Genomic DNA, 21,216 nt, shown 5'->3' on the forward strand with positions numbered 1-21,216 from the left:
TTCCAACGATCAAGCGCGTCTTGATCTCGCGCGCAGTGCCGGCCCATATCGCATCAGGATGAGCGGAATTGCGCACTGGAGCGCAGCAACAGCGCCCAAGACTGCAGAAGCAATTGGCGGCGTCAAGGCGCGATACATGTCATCTGCAAAGAGAGGGAAGCAACCTGCGGCCACAGTCCTCACAAAGGTCTGGCCAGCAAGTGCAGAAGCTGCAAACTCCTCGTAGATGTCTGCCAGATAAGCAAAGCTTGCGCAGTGTATTGGGAACACGCCGGCGACTATGAAAGCCAGGGCCACAATGGCGGCGGCCGGGTGCACGTTGGGTTGTGCTGCGAAGGCGTACCAGAAGCATGCCGCAGCAAAGGTCACGCCGCCGACGAATGACCAGCCCAGACGTGCTTCAGAAGGAGTTGGTCGCCCTTCGCATCGCCGCGCGACTCCTTGATACACCTTCTCTTGATGCAGACTTGTGAGAAAGCCTAGCAATGCGCCGGCAACGTAGGCCAACAGCGCACCACTTGTCTGTAAGTCGGTCCAGCCGTATTCCATGGTGGCCTTGGAGCCGTGGAAGGGTGTTGGTTGAGCCTTGAAAATGATGTAGGCGCTCTCGATCACAAGATAGCACACCCCGAAAGTAAAGCCAATCCATACAGAGAAGATGGCGACGATCGGCTCAGTGAAGAGGTATACCAGCGGACGAGCTAAGTCGCGTCCACAAGATCTTGAGTCGGCTCGATCAGACCCGTTTCGCTCTGAACACTGTGATTCTAGTGGTTCGTTAGGCGGTGATGACGGCGATATGTCTGCGCGACCAGGGTCCAGCAAGCGGGTTTCCTTGCCAAAGATCAGCAAGCCAATGGCAACCGATGCCGCCAAAGCCATTGCAATCCATGCCTGCGACCTCCAGCCAAGGGATGCGCTAGCAGCAGTAAGCAGAGGTCCGCACCCGGTGCCTACGTAATTTGTAGCCACGTACGCGCTCAGAATGACGCCGCGCTGTGAAGGATGGAATAGATCTGCCAGTGAACCACCCACGTTGGCTTCGACTACGGAGCCTACACAGCCCTGGATTATCCTTGCCAAGATCCACACTGCCGCATGGCGAGCAAGCGCCTGGGGAATGTACAAGAGGCAGAACAAGGCACCGCTCACACTGTAGATCACAAGCCGACCCTGGATCTCAGAAAGCGGTGCTAACAACAGTGGAGCAACGCCCTGTGCTACAAAGTACAAGGCATTGCCTACCAAGAGCGTCTGTTTCGAGGTGTTGAGCTCCTTCGCCACGGACTCAGCGATCGGTGCAAATCCAGCGCCATTGACGTTGACCGCGATGGTCAACGCAAACAGCCAAAATACCCTGCAGAACAAAGCTTGATCCGTCAACATCTGCACGTTACAAACAGAGACACACCAGTCTTACGCGCTGTATTTCGCTCTGCTAGGCCAGGTCCAGGGATGCTGGGCCACGGACACCCGTGAAATCACTTGAGTTTCGGTCTCTGCGAGGCAGGTAGAATTGTCACCAACGCGTTTCTTGCCTTGGTGAGCCGCTCTGACAAGTGTCGTGGTCGGAAGAACGTTCGACGTCATGCTCAGCGCTTGCCCATGAGCCAATGCAATGGCCACTTGCCTACTTATGGGCGAGCTACGAATCGACCCAGGCATTTCGTACAAGATTGACGTTGAGGACATGTAGGCTGTCAGTGCTGCATGTGAAGTTGTGAGGCCTTGGAAAGACGTGCTGAATTGACTGATTTCGATTGTGCTGTCGTTCATGATATATGATGACAGATGACAAGCTCGATGGCTTCAGCAGGGCATTCGAAGTCAGCTCGCTGGCAGCACTCGCAATTTATTACAATGTCCGGGGCGACGTAGCACCACGAAGAAGTATGACAGCTGCTTTCCTCGCCCAAATAAGTGCCCGGCAACGCCTCCACAGCATCATCATTCGGGTCAGTCAACTAGCACTTCCGCACGTGGCGTAGCAATGAAGCCACGCTGATCAAATCCATTGAAACCTCGGTGTAAGGGTTGCTTCGAGCCAAGATGATTATCGGAGCATTTCTTTCAGCCCACTACGTGAAGAACAGCGTGAGAGATTTTCTTCCACACCGATCGATTACTTTAAAAAGCCAGCAGTTGACGCAGGAGGCTGCAAAGTAGGAAGTGAGAGCGAATCGATGCTGTTCGATCTTCTGCAAGGGCTCTGCTTGCACCACTAGACGCAGATTTGTCATGTATGACTGTTGGCGGACGCTGTCAAAGTTGTGATACGCATTCTTGTCGCGTTCTTGACTCATACGTTTCGTGCTTTCGGTTTTCACAGTGAGTCGAAGACCATTCGTCACGAGTCTTTGGTTTGAGCGCCAGGGAAGTTCCATTTCGAGCTCGGACTAGGCTTGTACGTCCCGCTTCGAGCTCATAATCTATTCCTATGTCGTCAGCTCAGACTCTGGGGCACTTGAGTGCTTGTGGTGTGAATTTCGAGAGTGTTGTCTTTCAAACCAAGATTCGAACATTCGAGTTCTGATGCCAGATTCTGGTCTGGTCAGCGCAAAATTTCACTCCACACTCGTCCTTCGTATTTCCGTGGGTCTTCGAACTCGTGATTCTTTCAGCTGCATGTAAGGTTTTCCGAATTTTGATGCAATTTTCATGCACTTCTACTGGCTATATACTGCTACAGAATGAGATATTTCCCACAGCAACATTGCCGAGGTCACTCGATCCAAGCCAGCGTTTTGACGCTACCTTGCATGTCGAGCAACGAAAAGGCCGACATAGGAGCCGTGTGGCTGAGGGTTCTTCCACGTCATGCCCCAGAGCAGTCACAGCAGGGCTTGTATATCTTGAGAAGTCTAGCGTTCTGGCGCATGATTTCACGGCCCGTGAAGCTGCTCACGCAGTACTAAAGTCATTGTCTTAGGGATTCTGACCAAAAAATCAAGTACGGCATTTCGCCCCCGCCCCCCCTTCATAAATCCCGACGGAAGTTTACAAAGCTTCACACAGTACGTGGATGTTATTCTGCTTGCTTGCCGAAAACAAGGGATATCGGACAGATGAAACGGGAGACATTCTGCTACCCTTGCAGCAGTCGCTCATGTCTCTTTTATGCTTTGACCCCTGCTGCACAGCATTCCCGTGGGATTATCACGGGATCAAAAAATGAACAGCAATTTGCAATCAGACTCCTCCAGCCATAGTCGAGCATTCACAAAGTGAACCATGAGACGGACAATTGGCAATCAGGACGCAAGGCCTCACAAGTTGCCCGGTGGTGACGCCCGGCGAAAGTAGTCGCAGCATCCAGCTCTTTCAAACCAAGCGGCCAAAGCCGCTCCATCATACAGTAGGAAACAGTGGAGTGTGCCTAGCACAGCCATTCGTATAGCCTCGTGCGCTGAACTTGACCATGTTCCGCGCGCTCATGCAGCGTAAACAATTTCTAAATTTTATCTTGAGCAAGCCAGATAAAGAGATGCAGCATAGTGCAAGATTGAGCGAAGAGATTGCAGCGGCTACGCGTGGATTGTACCTCCGCCGCTGCGGCTTTGTTGACCAAAGAGAGAATGGTGGATTTTTCTTGAGATGAATTTTCAGAGAAGTAACACTATGTTGCGGTTTGCCCATGTGACTCACTCGGATCAGTGCCCTTTTGTTCGACCATCACAGATATCTCGACGCGCCTTGAAAAAGAGAGAGAAGAGCGACGAGTGGTCATAATTAGGGAAGTCGCTGGTATTAGACTTACAAGAAAACGCTTCTAGCATCAGACAAGATTCCACCATGATCTGCTGCTCACACTCGAAGCGATAGAATATGTGCCATTGACATCCTCCAAGAAGGGCGTTGGGAGATGTCAGGTCGTCAACGCGTCACGCAGCTCCTACGCTCAACAATTTCTGCTGGAACTAAGACTTTGAGCTTTCAACAGCACTTCCAGCGGATCTTCTCTGGCTGCAGGTGCTGTCCGTCATGCCCCATAGAGGCTATTTATTTGAACTGTTCCCGGGGTCGAGGCAAATCGGCGCAGTCTGCTCCTCTTGTTTTGTTTAGTGGGCTTGTAGCGAAGTTCTTCACAGACATTTCGCTGTAGTGCGATACTCATCCTAGCCTGACAAACTTTGGGACGTCAAGACGAACGTACAATCTAACGCAGACTGGGGCAAGGCTCTCTCGGTGCAGACGTGATGGACTTCGACCGTTAGAGCGCTCTCTATAAACTACTTACCTGCCTGCTTTACCGCTTCGGTTGTGAAGCCAGGTTCTGATGACTCGAAATCATAGTGTCGGGCTCATGGCCACGGCCGTCCAGACGTTGCGCGGATAATTGTTCTCCAGCAGGTAAAGTGAATCTGGGCTGCTGACCTTCGTGAGACTGCTATGAGCTTGTAAGGGAAGAGAAAAAAAAAAAAAAAACCACCTATCGTCTGCCGCCGGCCGCACTTCCTTAATCATGCTTCCTCTCCCACAAACCATTCCCAGGAATAATTGCTCAACAGCTTCGGCAAGTAGCAATGCGTCACCGATGGTGCTGTGCATTTTCCCGTGCCTATTCCTCAGGTCCAGTCAGCGCAATATCGGCGAGCGCAAAATGCGGCAGTCTCGAGTATAGCAATGTGACATGAGAACTCGCATCAGCATTTCGGCTTTTATTGCATTGCTTTCTGGCGCCACGCCGGAGATCGGAAAAGACTTCTCGTTTGTGCATTACAAAATGCGCAATCATCGAAGCCTCGAGGCGCAACTCGCCACTTTCAGGTTGTCGAGCAGCCATCTCAGGATGGCTTATCCGAGGCATGGTCGCAGTGATGAAAGAGGGTCACCACAGTGAGTGCTATCTCAGCAGCCGAATCGGACACACCCCGCAAGAACCCAATTCAACCAAAGGACAGATACACGAAGTCTGCATGATCGTTTCTGACTCTTTACTCACAACGCGATTTCAAGCATAATCTTCGACCTGATAGGTAGCTGTCAGAACACGCGACCGGATGTACGCCGTCACCACTGCATACGTATGCATGTAAACACTACACAGAGAGAATCTCTCCCCCTCTTTCTTACCAATGCATCCATTTCAGTGATATCGTGACCTTTTCACAGTGACACCCCAGACCACCAATGTTGGCAGCACGAATCGTGTCGTGTCAGTAGGCCGGCCTACAGCTTCAGCTCAGACAGACAGACAGCACAATCCTACAGATTGGGAGCACTGGCCATGAGATTGATTTGCGTGCTAACTCGAAAAGCGAGGGCCCGGGAGTCGCTCTTACGTATCGGTGCTAGATGCTAGATGGCTTGGGAAGGCAGCATCAGGCTCGGTGTGTTATAAATCAAAGCGGTTTACGGACTTCTTGCCAGCAAACGTTCCACCGAAAGACGGGGTAAGGAGGGGGTGGGGAGGGGGGTTTCCTTCCTAGACCTGCACGCAGCAGGTCACCTCAACGACATTCCACAAACCGCACTGAATCAGTCCACGCCACTCAGATTTACATGAGGTAGTGAGTGCCTTTTACATAGTTTCAGGTGTCTGCGCTTGGTCGGTTCAAGCATGTGATTCAGATTTAAGGTTGTGCTTGCTTCGTCAAGACTTGACTCATTGCCGTCGATAGAACGGAACTTGGCCGGTTAGTTGTTTGTGAAGGCGCGTCTGCTCAATTTCAACTTGGAATCATTCGAGCACACTTTGAGCAATTTCTTGGCAGCAGTGATGCACCAGCCCGCCCTGTTGTTTAAGCCTGGAGGCATAGACGCAAGAAAAGCTATATGAAGGTGTTGAGGGTAGTGCTCACAGAGGGTACAACAATGCTTGTCGTAAATGGGTATATCAATGAGCTGCGCAGTGCCCCTGAAGGGAGCGGAGTCTCACGACCAAAATCAGAATTTGGGAGCAATCTTGGCAAGTTCAGGAGTCCCTGATATATCAAGGCATCCGACGCACGGCTCATCTTGCTCGAGACTCCTCACTCTCATGACTGCAACTGCTGAAGTCACGACAGCGCACGTGACTGGATGTTCCCAGTCTTGTATCCGAGTCTCATGTGGAGGCTAGACATATGCTTCGCAGTGTGCTGCTTTGTCCAGCAACACGCGCCGCGCCAGCCAGGTGCAGCTCTCGTAAGCAGCTGACACCATCATCACCTCGCAGACCTTCATGTGCAATGCCAAGCGGGTCAATCATTAGCACTAGGTACGATGTGCTGAGGCTAGCATTGGAAGCGCAGATTTTGCAGCTGCAAGGCGATGACTCCGACGTCGAACTTGAGCTCGAGGTCACTGAATACGTATTAGAGGAGGTGAAGCATCAAGGCTTGACTTTGGACGCCTCCAAGATCTTAGACCATGGTGGCAGCGTCACGATGAAGGAAGCGGAGAATCATCCTTTTCACTCAATTTTGAAGAACGCCTTGGTAGAGCTGCTGGGTTTGGAGGAACATGACAGTGTACTGTGCACTTCCGAGGTTCTCGAGGTATATGCTAAGCTGTGCAAGCAGCAGGATGGGGACCAGGCTGAGGAGCAAGACCCTGCCAACACGATTCAAAGGCAGAAGAAGGGAGCGCTTGGCGAGTGCGAGTTGTGCGAACGCTGCATGATGCTTACAGAGCAGTGAGTGTAGCGGCGAGGTTGATGCTGACAGTCAGAAACTTATGCTCTCGCTTTGACAGCCACCTCATTCCCAAAACAACGCATCAAGAGCTGCTGCGTAGAGGCATCTTTACCAAGCGAGAGATGCAAACACGCATCAGTATGCTGTGTCGACCGTGCCATTCATTCATCCACGCAAAGATCGATGAAATGGCGCTAGCAACGACGTACAACTCTCTGGACACATTGCTCTCTAGGCCAGACATTTACAAGTGGGCGAGATATGCTTCCAAGCAGAGAGGCCGTGATCCGGCCCACGGCGTCGCCCATAATTTGAAGAACAGACGATGACGCAGCTATTCAGTCGCTCTCTGCCGAGGCAGTATCACATCCGCACGCTTTCACTTGAGCTTTGCGGAAATTCTCGCAGCCATTGTCCACTCCGATCACCCCTAGCGGCTTGCTGAACTGTGTGGACGAAGAACGAGCTTCAGTGCATCATCAAAGAAGCTGTAGTCGGGAAAGTACAAAGAATGGCTTTCCTTACCTTCAAGGCAGCCCACATGATATCTGCTTCTGATCGACATTGAGCTTGCTTTGCGGCCCTACAAGCGCTGCTTAAGTCATCTTCGCCATCTCCGCAGTCATCGTCGAGGAAGTCGGATGAATCGCAGACGGACTTCAAATTTGTCCTCAGCTCGGCGTTGCAAATGTCAAAGTCTGCCCCACAAATTCCTGGTGTGCAGAATGTAGGATTGATGGAGTGACTACTCAGTTCTGAGGTCCGAGAATAAGACTTCCGCACTCACCGTAGCATACATCGTGTTGATTGCAAGCATCGACGAAATGTGGAACCACCGCATTCAAAAATGTCGTGAGAAGTTCATGGTGCGCATCACCACAGCCGTTAGGTGTGGATTCCGAGGACGGCTTTTGTTGCACAGGCGCGCCATCAGGACAAGTTGGGGGTCCTACTGTTGCTTCGCAAGAGAATGCATCCTGCCGTCGATGATTAGACAACGAGACCTGCGCACCCACGAGCCGTGACAGCAATCCACACATAGCAAACAACAAGTGAAATAGCAGCATAGCCACCAAGGGGCTAAGTCGAGGTCGAGGGAGTGAGGTGACGAGATCAGAATGGCAATGACACTTAGTCTGCGAGGGTGGGTCGATGAAGCACTCTGCGTGTTCAGGAGCTTCAAGCCAATCTTGCTCGGGTCCCGGCAAGCTTGGTGATCTTGAAAGGGCAGGATGGGCAAGACGCGACGATTCTTGAGTCTCTGATGCTGATTGGTGTACAAGATCTGTGCAATTTACGTGTCCTTGAATACGGGCGCGACTTTGGGCACGGATATCCCCTCGTCCTTCCACTGCCAGTATGCTGCAGTTGCGCATTGGACACCGGGCGTCAACAACACGAAGACGCAGCCTCCAGTCTTTCCAACTCCTTCATGCGTAGTCTGTCGACCTAGGCAGATACATGATGAGGCGCCAGTGCCGGGAGTTCGCAACAGTCTCAAGCAGCGACCCAAAAAGTGACAACGCCAAGGTCAGAACACTCGAACGCCAACGATTATAATGTGTAGCACAAATGACCTCTTGCTCAACTTCAAGCGTGACGATCACAAAGATCACCCACACGCGCCTCTCCACTATTTGTAGGAGACTGACCCGGATTACTATGCGCTATACAAAGGAATGGGCTGACAGACGAGGGATGCAATCCCGCGGTGCATCTGGGAAGCGGTGACGCCCACGAACCACGCGCCAAGTCCACTGGTCCGGCAACGATGGGCTTCAGTCAGAACGCCATCACTCAACTCACTGACACATATGGTGTGATCACTGGCACAAGTTGACCAACGTGCGGACAGCGCAGATGCACGCCACACCTAGATTGTGCTGCAAACGTCTTACTCGAAGGCTATACTCGCATACGATGCTCGGGCATTCATTCGACGAGGGGCGGGTATGCGCCCTCGGTACCATACTTCGCGCGCCTTTTTCGCACAGTCTCGTCAGAAGTCGTACGTAGACTGAGGATAGAGTGCAACAAGCACAGACGCGTCGAAGCGCAGCATTGACGTAGTGCGCTCAGGTCGGCCGGTCGACGTCGAAACCGCCGCCGCCGTCCCTGTCCACCAGTGCGCGCTCCCTCGATTTGCGCGAAGCCCCGTAAAGTCCTGTGAGTGCGGTTCTGACGGGGGACGACGTGGCAATCGCGCTGGCATTTGAAACAATCCACGTTGTGAGCATGTCGCGGGGTCGGCGTGCGCTCAAAGGTTGATCACTCACTTCGAGAAGTTCGTCATGAAGGCGTGCTTGTCTTTGCTTGGCACCGTCGTGTTTGGCAAGGGCTCGACCGCATGAGCTGCCCATCCTATCGTCTCTTGTGGGAAAGCGAGGGCGAGTAATCTAATCGCTGTCATGACAGTGCTCAGAATATCGGGCTGGAAGTGCCCAACAAGCCCACTTATCAGCACACTCGTCAAAGCTTGACCTTGATTGGCCACAACTTTGCGGACGTTGTCAGCTATAGCATGATTAAGCTCGGTCGGCTGGGTGTCAGATCTTCTTGATCCCGGCTCTCCGTATGGCACCACAGACACCCCGGCGTGTCCTTCATTGACCGGTAGTGACAAGCTGTCGTGCCCCAAGACCTCGCAAAGAAAATCGATACTAGTGCCGAGTACTCGCTGATCAAGCAGTGTCAGTGCTGTGACGGCTGCGCGGAAAGCGTGCGGAAAGATTGGTGTTGGAAAAAGAAGCACCGGATTTCGCGCCGAGACCTGCAAAGAAGCCGAGATGTAGTCGTCGAGCGCTTTGAAGAGAGTTCGGGAATGAGTCAGTTGGCGATCCATTGGCGCACACCAAAAGACACGTCTTTGGCGCGTCTGGCACTCACTGTCGGCCATCTCCTGTGTCGGCGTCGTTTCTAGCATTTGTATGACCTTACTGCTGACCTGCTCGAAAGCCGATTGCATGGCGCTTTGTAGTGCGGCATCAGCGCGGTCACTCCATAGATCGATGCATTTCCCAATAATCCAGGCGTAGCTTGGGATTCCAGATTGTACGAATGCTGGCGCCAGGCGACCTAGAACAGATGGGATGATGGGTGTAGCCAGGTCGTCAAAGAGCGCCATACCGCGCCGCAAAAGCTGGCACGAGCGCTCGGCAAGCTGGGGCGAATTGGGGTAGAGCGCAACGATACTGTCCACTATTCTGAATGCGTCATTGCAAGTCGTCGAGCACGACGCCGGTAGCTGCTTTCCAAAGTCGGAGCTGGACGACAGCACAGATAGAAAGGCTTGGATTTGCTCCATGCGCGCTGTAAATGTGGTGGGAACTCTCAGGGGTGAGTCGGGGACCACATTTGCTCACACGTGGAGTGTACGCACCAGAGGCATGATCGATCGCCGCTTTTGCTTGGTCAGGGCCAGCTGCAGCGAACTGCTGAAGAGCCGCCAAATTCGGTTGCAGGAATTGCAGCGCGGTCTCCGCAGCGCCATCGGTAGGCATTGCTGCAACTACAGAGGCTATTCCCTCGGTGACCGGAATCAGATCCGAAGCGGGGAGCGCAGAAGTGTTGAGCCCCGTAAAGAATTCGTACAGTTGCGGCAGATAGGCCACAAGATGCTGTTACACACGTTGGTCAGGATTGTAAGCATATGGCCAGGCCATCTATCCCTTGGGCCGTACTCACTGGTGCGCAATCTTGACAGAGATACAAGATGGCTTGAGCAGCCGCGGCACCAGTCTCGTCCACCTGGGCTCCGGACAATCCGCTGGAGATGTAGCTGAGAAGGGTAGGAATTCGTTCGGGATGTCCAGCTACCCATTCCGTGTATCTAGATATGACGAGAAGTCCCGCGTACTTGACCTTGGGATGGTCCGGCAAGGAAGCAACAATGTCCATGATCCGAGGCGTAACATTGTTGTCCCGCATATCGGCCTCACTTCCCATGGCTCGCATACTGAACAAAGGCGCTTCGATGTCTTGCCACTTGGGTCCCTGAGCGCCTGCAGCAGCAGCCTGCTGAGACTGAGCCAGGAGAGCTTCGACCATCTGCAGAGATTTGCCCAAGCACTCGGTTGCTCCTAGGACGTAACAGCAGTCCTTGAGGGTGTCTCCCACGAAATGTCTAAAGTCTCGGTGATCCGCGACGCTGCTCGAGGAAGCGGTATCGACGTCATCAGGCCAGCGCAGCAGCTTGATGACGATGCTGAGAAGGTTTTCGAAGATCTCCAGAAAGGGCTTGATCTCCGGGTCCGCCTCCCTAGCCTTTGCTAAAACTGTGGCGAGCAGCCACCAGAATCTGAACGTTATCTGAGCAATTTCCACCTCGGGAAACGCTGCGCAGCTCGCGATGGCTTGCACGATTGGCAAAAACTCTGATTTGTGTTTGAGGATCAAGAGCCTGTAGGTCTCGCCTGCAGCGACGAAGAGGCGACACAAGCCCCGCACCTTGTCCTCATCTTCGCTTTGCATAGCTCGCGCCAAGTCTTCCCGGAGAGGCAGCAAGCGCGAGATGATGAGCTCAATGATGGGCATGTTCTCGTGAACTTCCTGGGTTTCGTTGATCATTTCTGAAAGGACGTCTATGGCGATGTCGAAGAGCTCCTCATGCTTGATGGCATCAAATGCAAACGCAAACAAGGGCGTCTGGATCATGTTGCTTGTGTGTATCTCGCCAGCTCTAAGCCAACTGCGAAGGCACTGGAGCACCGAGATCTGCAGAGATGGAGTGATCCCTGCAAGTATGATTGACGCAAATCGGTTAGTTCTGGACACAGAGGCCATTCTCTACCCATGCTATTCCTGTTGCGCGCACCTTCGGCTTGGATGTACATTGACAAGATGCGCAGCACCTCTCCCGCTTGTGCATTGAGCAGGGTGTGCAGGCGCACAATGTACTGCTCATTCTGAAGGGGGTGGATCGATGTGGGGGAAGATATCAATGATGGAGCAGAGAGATGAGCTGAGCGGTGAGATGCGAAGGTGCCACGGCCCTCACATCAACGGGAATGCGCGCATTCGACGTCACTTCTTCGGGCAAGACGGTGAGGAACTCAAGCAAGGTGCCGACGCTTGCGGGATCCTTGCCGAACCGCTCGATCATGGCAGGCACAACGCGGTCTCCCCATTCAGCGTCTGAGCCGTCTGGCAGCTGCAGTGCGAGAGCAGCCAATGTCAGGCTCAGCTGGGTCTGCACCACCCTCGCACCGCCCACGTACGACTGAAGAGCGTCGAGAAGCGTCGCGCGAAGGCCTGCCCACTGTTCGGTTGGCAGGCTCGCAAGGTCGTAGATGACCTGCAAGGGCGGGCCAAGGGGCAACAGGGCAGGGGCAGGCTTGTTGAGCGGCGGTGCATGGGGCATGAGTGCTGGGTGTCGCACAGCGCACCCACCTTGCTTCGAAAAGTCTGGGCAGCAAACAGTCTCGGCTCCAGAGGCAACTCTTGGGCCAACAGTAGCGCATTGGCCGTCTCCCACGCTTCATTCTGTCAAGCAAAGGCAAGGCAGAATAGTCGTCGACAGGAAGCGTGTCGACGCTCGGCAGCGCGTCAGCATCATCATCATCATCAGCATCAGCTTGATGCGGCATTCAGTGCTCTCCGGCTCGCTCCTCCTGCTCACCTGAGATTGGAATTCTTGCAGGAAGGCGTTCGCGCGATTCTTTGCGCCGCCATCAGGATTCTTGTAGAGCGCATCCAGCGCCTCTAATACCGTGCTCGTGCTTGAGCTGGACGACATTACGTCTCTGCCTGTTCTGCCGAGAAGCTAAAAGGATGCAGCACTTGCAGATGGGACGACAGTCTTTGCGATCGTCGCTGGGCAGGGCTGATGGCGTCGTCGCGTGTCTGGACAAGATGGATCGGATTGGACTTAACGCAAAGTCCGAAAGATCGGCCAATATTCGGCGCAATTTCAATGGCTGTTGTGACTTGTGAGATGAAAGTCGTGAGTGGGAGGAAGAAAGAGCGCAAAGGGCTGAAGGGTGGTGGAGGCAGGCAGGTAGGCAGGGCAGGGCAAGACAGAACAGGGCACCAAGGAAGGCTGTCCAGAGTCTAAGTCGTGAGTTGAGTGAAGGATGTTGTGAATCTTGAATCTTGAGAATCTTGAATCTTGAATCTATCAAGACGAATCCACGTGATTCTCAAGGATGCTGTGGGCTCTGCGAAGATTCATCAATTACCATTATCGCATGCAAGATGCGCGCAGCCAGCCCAGTCTGAGTCGCATATGCAGTCACAGTGGCCAGCGGCAGTGATCACCGTGCCGTGCAGCAGCTATAGCAAAGCGCGCCGCACATGCTCACCGCATCACGAACAGAAGAATCACCATGCAATATTAAGAGAGCACTCAGGACTTGACTCTTGACCTGTCTGTTGGCTGCTCGCCGCGTACAGGCCGCGCGCGAACACGTGATTTGAGTCAAAGTTTGACTCTTAATGATTGATTCAAAGTTGCCTTTTGACTAGCTGTGCAAAACTTTAATCATGAATTGCAATTGACATCGTCGAACTTAAGCAGAGCGGCGAGCGCGATAAGAATCAAGAATCTTGAACGCAAGGATCGAAATCGAGTTGCGTGGAATCGAATCACAACTCACGCAATCTTTTGATTTTAGTTTTTGAATGGTCAGCATCGATTCAAGATTCACGTTCAAAATCAAGAATTTGAATGCAACGACAAACGAAAACAAAAGGTGCGGGTCACGGGTCTCGTGTGGAGTCAAAAGTGAAGCTCGCTTTCGTGCGCCTCTTCGTCAGCTCTTGACGCTGACACACACGCGATGGTCCATCATCCTTTTTCACTTTCACCTGTCGTGCCTGTCAGCGAATCAGTCCAACGTCGAGGCAAGACCTAAAAGCGCCTTCGTAACCGGCTGCTCCCCTCGCGTCGCCCCCTCCCTCCCTCTGGTCTGGCTGCTCTTCATCTGGACAAAGCATCGGGCAAGCCCCGACAGCGCCATTCGCTGTAACTCCATTCATCCAGATCCAGGAGGCAGGGGCAAGGGGGACAAAAAAGGAGGAGCCATGTCCACCTCCAGCAGCGTCAAGCCTCTGCAGGCTCATGCTGCAGCAACACCGCAGCCCGGCCAAAGTGAATTGCGTTCCTCGCTCTCCTCACACTCACAACATCCTTTCAGGCTTGAAGTCAGGGATGTCACACCCGTTTCCATCTCCCTGCTCTGGTCCCTTCGACCTCCACCCATCTCTGCCGCTTTCTCCAATTCTCGCTCCAGGCCGCTAGCTGGCGGCAGCAACAGCAATAGCGCAGCTTTGCAAAATTCAATGGCCGATGCCGGACCCAGAGCCGGCAATGTCATCAACACCGCAAACCTTGCTTCCACCTCTTCCACGACAACTGCTGTGACAACATCGACGATCACCACCAGTCCAACAATGCGCAGGAGAACAGGTACTACGAGATTGAGGCTAAGAACTTCCAGTCCCAGCACCGCGGCTCGGTTAGCATCGGCTCAGGCGAGTCAGCCTCAGGATGGGGTCGACGATGCAGACAATTGGCCCGATGACGGTGCTACGGCTGTGGACGTGGATTCCGATAGAGGGGACGCCGATGATGCTCCAAGCGGCGCTAAACCCGAGCAGCCACGTGCGTCTACACGGCCCCAGGGGCGGGCGCGCAAGAGGAGACCAGCCAACCATTCCGATCAGCGCGCTGCCGGATCCGACTCAGAAACTTCCGAAACGGCGGGTCATGGTGATGGCACTTCGGCAAACACGTTGCCGTCCAGTTTGGCCAACAACACCGAGGAAGCCAAGATGGGACGAGTGTTCGATAGCGGAGTGAGCGTCTCTGTTAATGGAGTGCCATGGACTCACGTCGTTCTAGCAGATAGAGGCAGCGAGGAGGCTGTCATCGTTGTGTACGGATTGCTGCCGAATAGGGTGTACAGCATAGACCTAGCGGTAGGAGGCAAGGACGAGTTCAAATTCGCTGGTCCCCAGATCCAAGCACCCGAGCGTGAGTGTGTGCGAGCCTTGACGGATTGCGAAGACGAGATCCCGACTGAGACGTCGAGCCTGATATCAATGCAGCTGCCGCGACGGAAGGGCAAAAATCGTCTGTCGAAGACAGCGTACAAGCCTTTGTCGTTCCCTCTCAATCTGCACCTGCACCTGCGAGCCCCGACACTGCTGCACAGTCCTCAGCTCTTCCCTGGAGTAGGGGTGCGCCAGCAAGCACCAGCACACCGCCTCTTCTTTCGTCCGAAGATGGAAGCGAGAGCGCATCTCATGCCGCGCTGCTCGCCGACATTGCAGCATCCAGCAACCTCCGCGAGGCTCTCAACGCGGAATTGCGCAAAGCCAGAAAGGAATCTCAAAGGGCCGAAGGAGCTCTGCGATCGGAGATTGACGCTCTCAAGAAGGGACTGCAAAAGCAGACCGACACAGACCACAGAAGCAGACAAAAAGTGCTTGCTTTGCAAGAGGGAATCCGGCAGTCAACTTTGCAGGCAAAGGAGATGGAACAAGAAGCTGAGAGCGTCAACAGTGGACACGAAGAGGCATACGAGAGAGAGCGGCAAGCCAATGAAAGATATGAGCAAGTGAAAGTAGAAGTCGAGAAGCGCGAGAGCGAGGATAAGGCGGCGCTGCTGAAAGTACAGGAAGATATGAGGAACCATCAAAGCAAATTGAGCGCTATAAACGATGCGGTCGAGAACCGAGAGAGGGAGAGGAAACATCTCAAAGACGAGAGGTGTTCAAATCTGGAGCTGCAAATAGAGAAGCTAAAGGAGGAAATCGAGAGGATCAGAAGCGCACCTTTGGAGTTCGTGCGAAGCCTGGACGCAGATGCTTCTCAGTCACAAAGCTCGACAGGGTCCGCAATGCTTGTAGCGACACAGGTCCCGGGCAAAGGCTCCACTGGTAGCGCAGGTACCCCAGGAGGACAGTTCAACCCCTCTGGCGGAGCAAGAGTCGCACCGCTAGGCGGACTCATCAACATGGCCTCCACGTTGGGTAAGAGGGCGCCCCAAGGGAGATCGTCTAGCGGCCCCAATGTGTATCATCCTGCTTCTAGGAGAGGCGCCTTTGTGGGAGGTGGACGTCCTAGCGGCTCCACTGGTCCGGATAGAGTCGGAAGCCATTTTGGGTCCAACAATCATCCATCTTCGGATAGCATGACCCGCCACTTCGTATCGGGCTCCGGATTGATGCCCAGAGAGCTCAGTGAAGCAGCGTCCTATGTCCAGACCCACCAACAAGCCCCATTCTCTTCGTCGACCACTTTGAATCCTAACAAGCCCGAGTTCGTCCCATCAGGATCTAGCGTTTCTCCGGTGCTGGCAATGCCCAGCGGTGCTTTCCCACTTTCGGCAAACAGCGACAATACGTCGCCTCTGAATCAGCCCGGAAGTGCCGCGGGGGCAAGCCTGCCCCACTTTGGAGGTGTCAACAACAAGATCAACTTGGGACCGAGCGATTCTTTGTATCCTCACAGACTGGGCAGCAATCTGTCCAACGCACCGTCCCCGCTCGGTGGTAATTCTCCAAACCTCCCTTTCAACGTTCCTCATCATCCCCCTCAAGCTACTCCTCAATCCGGCTCTCCCTTCAGCTCGTCACTCGTAGCCAATACGTCCAGCGCAGGATATCTTGGACCTGCTGCTGTGGAGGAACCACAAAGAAGAAAATCCTTTGGTCCTCTGGACTACGACGATTTCGGACCTGCTGCGCATTCACAGTCCAGTAACCCAGGTCAGATCGGATCGAGCGCAACAAATGCTGGAGTTTGGAACGGCCTCCCCCACCTTACTGGGCTGCAGGCTGCCGCATCTGCCACTAATTCCAGTCTGACGCCATCTGGAGCTGCGCCAGGATCTAATCATGCTTCACCTTGGAACAACACAGTACATCTTCCGGACACAGGGACGAGCAGCATTCGTGGGCCTTCGTACCCCGCTGCCGACATTTGGGGCCTTTCGAATTCGTCCACTTCTTCACCTCTAAGGAGCCGGGCAGCTTTGATGGGCGTTGGTCAACCGCCCGCATCAGGAGCTTTGGCGCTGAATCGAACGAACGCAAGCAACAGCGGCACAAGGCAAGTTTCGGGCAATGCCGGCCCTGGAAGTATGGGCTCCGAACCTGTCAGTCCCGTCAGCCCTAGGGCTTTCCCGTTCTCTTCAAACATCAAGCCCAGCGGCGACAACATCTCTCCAAGGCATCTTGGGTCGTTTGGTCCCTTGCAACAACACCAACCTTACTCTGGCGGTCCCATAGTAGGACAGACTAGTGCTTTAGGGACTCACCTCAATAGCCCCGTCTTTCCCTCGAACGCTGGTGCCTTCAATGAAAGTCCGACCTTTGGCAACTACGCCAACACGAGTGACATTTGGTCTACTCCACACGTTCCCCGCTCGCCTGTCAAGCGCGGAAGCGGAACAAGGGGCAACGAGGGAGCAGTATTAAAGGAAGGATATGCTAATGCGGGAGCAGCTCGAGCAAGTGCCTCTGCAGGTGTAGACGCAGACCTCGGTGCACTTGGTGACGCAGAACAGCAATCGGAGGCGGCCGATTCTAGCACTGTAGGAAACGGCTCTCATATGGAGTCACAGGCCGCACACAGCTTCGCAAAAGTGGCCGCAGACGGAGCGAGGCGCGACGCTTCCGGCTGAACGCACAACTCTGCAAGCACGTCATCACGGCCTCGCGCAGATCTGAATGGCCTTTCTGTACTCGTATCAACTTCTCAGAGTGTATCTCCTTGAACACGGATTACATGCGTGGGCTAGAAACCCTGTCTTGCACCATCACAAATGAAAAAGTCTGGTCATGCAAAGCGAATGACGGATAACTTGCTCTAGCTTCTCGTCGAGCGGCGCCGCAGATGTGAGCAGTGCAAACAAGTAGAGGAAGAGGATCATCATCAGAGGTGAAGGTTTGCAGCAGGGGAGAAGGGTCACTGCAGGTTGAACGGGGATGGTCTGTTGCGCAGCCTCGGCAGAACACAAAAATCGAGCTGAGGCAAATGGAAGGGAAGCTGCTTTGATTGTATGAGAGATGACGTGCGTGCGTTGCGATCCAAGTGAGGTTAGGTACAAAGGAGGTGAATGTGGGGGAGGAGAGTGTCCGTGAGCGAAAGATTTGTGGCGTCCTAGCACAAAAGAGGTCTTGCTCAAAAGGTATGTTTGGGAGGATGCTTGCTGACTGCCAAAGTCCTCCAATCGAGGTAGATGGCTAGGATGGTGACGGCAGCAAAGATTGCACCAGCAGCAATGTTTCCATTGAAAGCGTCGCACCAACCCTTGGCTGTCCCAGGTGGACATTTCTTGCCCAAAGCGATGACGACGATCAGCACTGCGATCCAGACGATGCAGAGCAAAATGTCCCAGACCAAAAAGACCTTGAAGGAAGATCGAGCTATACGCCACCGAGCTTGAAGCTTCATCGTCTCCATCACTCCAGCACGTCCTTTTCGTCGCTTTCGTCGGCGCTTGCGCCCTTCGCCAGGTAACCTCTCTTCCTCGTCCGAGCTCGAATCTTCCGCCTGGCCCCTCCGTCCCTTTTTGCCGCTTCCGCCTCCCAGCAGAGCAGGGTCGACGATCAGATTGACAGTCGGCGCACCTCCGCCCCCCATCATCTCCTTCCTTTTGCCAAAGAGGCCCCGCTTAGGTCCTCCGGGCATGCCTTTTGGCATCTTGCCTCCAGGTCCAGGTCCTCCGCCGCCAGAAAGAACAGGGATGATCATACCGCCCAATCCTCCCATGCCCATCGCTCCGCTTTCCGACTCCTTGAGATGTTTCCTCATGGGATCGCAGCAGCAAGGTCTGAACAAGAAGAGGTAGAACAAGATCAACACTGTGACGCCGCTCGCAGCGTACATGATGTATGCAGGCATCGTGCCTTTGGGAGCCGGAATGGTGTCGTCGTTCGAGACGTCGGTGGAAGCGGATGAGGCCGTCTTGATGAGCAGCGCACCCCCGACGCCGCACGCCAGAGCAGTCAAGGCGCACAGAATTTGGAGCCACCTGACTGCCAGCATCCACTTTGGTCTTTCTGTGATGAGCCTGCCCCGGCTGTCCACGCTTCCCAAAACCAACTCTTCCTGCTCTTCTTCCTCTGATTCATCATCGTCTTTGTCGCTGGCGTCGTCGTCATCTTGACCCTTGGCATGTTTGACCTTGGGCGCTCCAAATTCCTTTTCCAGCATCCTCATCCTCTCCTCCTTGACATAATCAGAAATGCCATGGTCTCCAGCCTTGCCATACACGCGGCCATACTGCCCATTGGCGTTGCCCGCGGACCTGGACAGCGTCTCGGATTCCCATCCTGAGCCATTGCCCGAGCCGGGGCCCATGGCAGGGGGCACCATGGTGTAGGCGTGACCATCAGCAGACAGATGCCCACCATACCACGTCCTGCTCCACGCTGGAAAGTTAGGCAAGGCATCGCCGTACGGACCGGTATTCGGAGCCGCGTTCAGCGCGCCCACGGCATGCATGGGTTCTTGGTCTCTGCTCCGCCGACCCGGCACGTGATGTCTAGCTTCCACATCGAAGAAACCAGGCGAAGAGGAAGAAGCTTCCAAGTCTTGATTGGAGAATACAGCCCCTCCCGAGCCTGCGACGGATGCTGAAGCTACGAGCGGCGAGTGGACGGATTGATGAGCGGCTGAGGTCAGAGTTCTCGAGCTCGCCACAGACTCTGGCCTGAAGCCTGGAATGTCTCGATGCGGAGCGGCGAACTGAGGCGGTTCAGCGTACCAGTAGCGATCGTTGGGCTGCATGCCCATCGCCTCGTCTGGCGAAGCGAGGTAGGCCTCCTGAGGGTGGTACCTGGAAGGGTATGGGAGATGCGCTGCGTGCTGGTGGTGATGATGAGGATGCGGACCGTACACGCCATACTCTGTCATGGCTGGAGCAGAAATGGGACTGGCGAGCGGATCCCTAGAGTATTGCGGATAGCGGTAGCCTGGTGCAGCAGCGCCGGCAGAGTATACAGAGCCAACCTCCAGCGAGGTGGCTCGAAGCTGTTTGCCACTTCTTCCCCGATTGGAAGGGGTCGGGGTGCTGTAGGTGGAGCGTGGGGCAGGAGGATGGTGCATGACTGGTAGGCTATACCGCCCGCCGCCTGCACGGGGAGGAAAGGATGGGACTGCATAGTCGGCCAGATCCCTCTCGATGTAGTCGGATGACTCTGCTGCCTGATGCATGTCGCCGTAGTAATCCGCAGCAGATCGTCCTGCATCCTCACCGTACATCTTGCCCTCAAATCAAGTCGAGCTGCGAGGATCGCCTTGAGTGGGCCGCGAGCCAGGCCGCCGAGTATGTGCTTCTTTGAGCCTTGCAAGCAAAATTGCGCGAATGCAAGAAGGCGTTTTGTGTGTGAAATTGAGACCTTCAGCGTGATCGTCGTGAATAGTCGTGTCGCCGTCGTTTGTATCGTGAGCTTAGACGTGAGGGGGTGGCTGTATGAAGGTCAAGTGGTGGGTATAGGTGGTCGTGCGTGTCGTGAAGAATTTGCCGTGGGGGAACTTGTGGCCGCGGCTGATGGCTCAGGGGCTGTCGCGTAGCGGCTAGTTGTGAGTGCAGAGGCAGCAGAGTGGGCTGATGTCAGGTCGTTATGGAAGTGGTGATCAGCAGCGATCACAAAGAGGCATGGTGATTGCCATGGAGACGAGACGAGACGAGACGCGGTGTGAGTGCGAGTGAGGCACACTCAGACTCGTGACTTGTGTGAGGTGAGATGAGTGCAAGTGAGGGTACTCATACCCGTAACTCAGACTCATCATTACTCCAAACCACCACCCACGCGTCCGGTCAGACCAGACCAGACCAGACCAGACCAGTTGTGAAGTCCAAGCACACGCAAATGAGGTCGATCATCGCGCCAAGGCTTTGCCCTGGTCTGCACTCACGACTGTGACTGCACCTGCAATGCATGCAGTTCCACACATCACCCCTGAGGCCCGCGCGCGCCATGGGGGCATCGCGCGGCACGCCGTGCATGCTGACGCCGCGCCGCCTGAGTACCGCGTACCGCGCGCGAGGACTGCTGCGCACCGCGCCGTGCAGCACGCCGAGGGTATTTGCATGCACGCAGCACGCACGGCTATAGCTGCGATCGAGGGCCGAGGACACGGTCAAAGGCAGGCACGTGCGATGCTCAAGCGTGGCTGTGCAGAGCGCAGTCAGTTGAATTCACATTGTTTGTGTGAGTCGTGAGTACTCACGATTCTTGATGAGTCTCTGATGAGTCTCGAGTCTCGAGTCTCCAGTCTCCAGTCTGATGAGTCAAAGAGCAGATCACGATCAAGAGTACCGCTTTTGCCGGCGTGGGGCTTGCCCATGCATCCACTCAAGACTTGGACTCGAGCCTTGGACTTCTCTTGTCATTCACAATTATATATCCGAGCAAACAGTCAAGTTGATGAAAGCACCCAGCACGCACAGCACGCTTCCATGCATAGCAAGCTAGCTTCCGAAAATAGATGGAAATCACGTGTGAGCACGTCTGGGTTGTGCCCATGCAGAGATTCAAAACTGCACGATGTGGTCAGCCGCCTGTGCGTGTGCAGCCTATAGCAGGCATGGGGGGCGGTAATGCGGCGGTAATCTGAAGAGTTGCCGGGGCAGAGGGGGGGGGG

At 54.4% G+C, this 21,216-nt stretch overlaps 6 protein-coding genes across 6 annotated transcripts; 2 read left to right on the forward strand and 4 right to left on the reverse strand.

The window, feature by feature from the left end:
- Positions 1 to 9: 9 nt before the first annotated feature.
- On the reverse strand, positions 10 to 1,776 carry IE81DRAFT_369305 (MFS general substrate transporter; the record flags this gene model as incomplete). The annotated part of the gene is made up of 2 exons (XM_025517229.1): positions 10 to 1,357; positions 1,421 to 1,776. The coding sequence occupies 2 exons, from the start codon at positions 1,774 to 1,776 to the stop codon at positions 10 to 12; spliced, it is 1,704 nt and encodes a 567-aa protein (XP_025366322.1).
- A 4,362-nt stretch (positions 1,777 to 6,138) lies between these two features.
- IE81DRAFT_43318 (hypothetical protein) lies at positions 6,139 to 7,156 on the forward strand. The gene is made up of 2 exons (XM_025517342.1): positions 6,139 to 6,616; positions 6,676 to 7,156. Exons 1-2 carry the CDS (start codon positions 6,171 to 6,173, stop codon positions 6,944 to 6,946), a joined length of 717 nt encoding a protein of 238 aa, XP_025366323.1. The 5' UTR covers positions 6,139 to 6,170; the 3' UTR covers positions 6,947 to 7,156.
- On the reverse strand, positions 7,092 to 8,091 carry IE81DRAFT_43331 (hypothetical protein). Its single transcript, XM_025517343.1, has one exon. It carries the CDS (start codon positions 7,991 to 7,993, stop codon positions 7,367 to 7,369), a length of 627 nt encoding a protein of 208 aa, XP_025366324.1. The 5' UTR covers positions 7,994 to 8,091; the 3' UTR covers positions 7,092 to 7,366.
- A 601-nt stretch (positions 8,092 to 8,692) lies between these two features.
- IE81DRAFT_350417 (ARM repeat-containing protein) lies at positions 8,693 to 12,351 on the reverse strand (the record flags this gene model as incomplete). The annotated part of the gene is made up of 9 exons (XM_025516533.1): positions 8,693 to 8,822; positions 8,894 to 9,419; positions 9,504 to 9,926; positions 9,997 to 10,234; positions 10,302 to 11,350; positions 11,431 to 11,521; positions 11,614 to 11,910; positions 12,006 to 12,098; positions 12,235 to 12,351. 9 exons carry the CDS (start codon positions 12,349 to 12,351, stop codon positions 8,693 to 8,695), a joined length of 2,964 nt encoding a protein of 987 aa, XP_025366325.1.
- A 1,034-nt stretch (positions 12,352 to 13,385) lies between these two features.
- IE81DRAFT_369308 (hypothetical protein) lies at positions 13,386 to 17,378 on the forward strand. The gene is made up of 2 exons (XM_025517230.1): positions 13,386 to 14,589; positions 14,664 to 17,378. The coding sequence occupies exons 1-2, from the start codon at positions 13,638 to 13,640 to the stop codon at positions 17,243 to 17,245; spliced, it is 3,534 nt and encodes a 1,177-aa protein (XP_025366326.1). The 5' UTR covers positions 13,386 to 13,637; the 3' UTR covers positions 17,246 to 17,378.
- A 117-nt stretch (positions 17,379 to 17,495) lies between these two features.
- Positions 17,496 to 20,073, reverse strand: IE81DRAFT_43384 (hypothetical protein). Its single transcript, XM_025517344.1, has one exon. The coding sequence runs from the start codon at positions 19,828 to 19,830 to the stop codon at positions 17,746 to 17,748; it is 2,085 nt and encodes a 694-aa protein (XP_025366327.1). The 5' UTR covers positions 19,831 to 20,073; the 3' UTR covers positions 17,496 to 17,745.
- Between the last annotated feature and the right edge of the window lie 1,143 nt (positions 20,074 to 21,216).

Source organism: Ceraceosorus guamensis, assembly GCF_003144195.1.
Source record: "Ceraceosorus guamensis strain MCA 4658 unplaced genomic scaffold IE81scaffold_139, whole genome shotgun sequence".
Classification (NCBI taxonomy): domain Eukaryota; kingdom Fungi; phylum Basidiomycota; class Exobasidiomycetes; order Ceraceosorales; family Ceraceosoraceae; genus Ceraceosorus; species Ceraceosorus guamensis.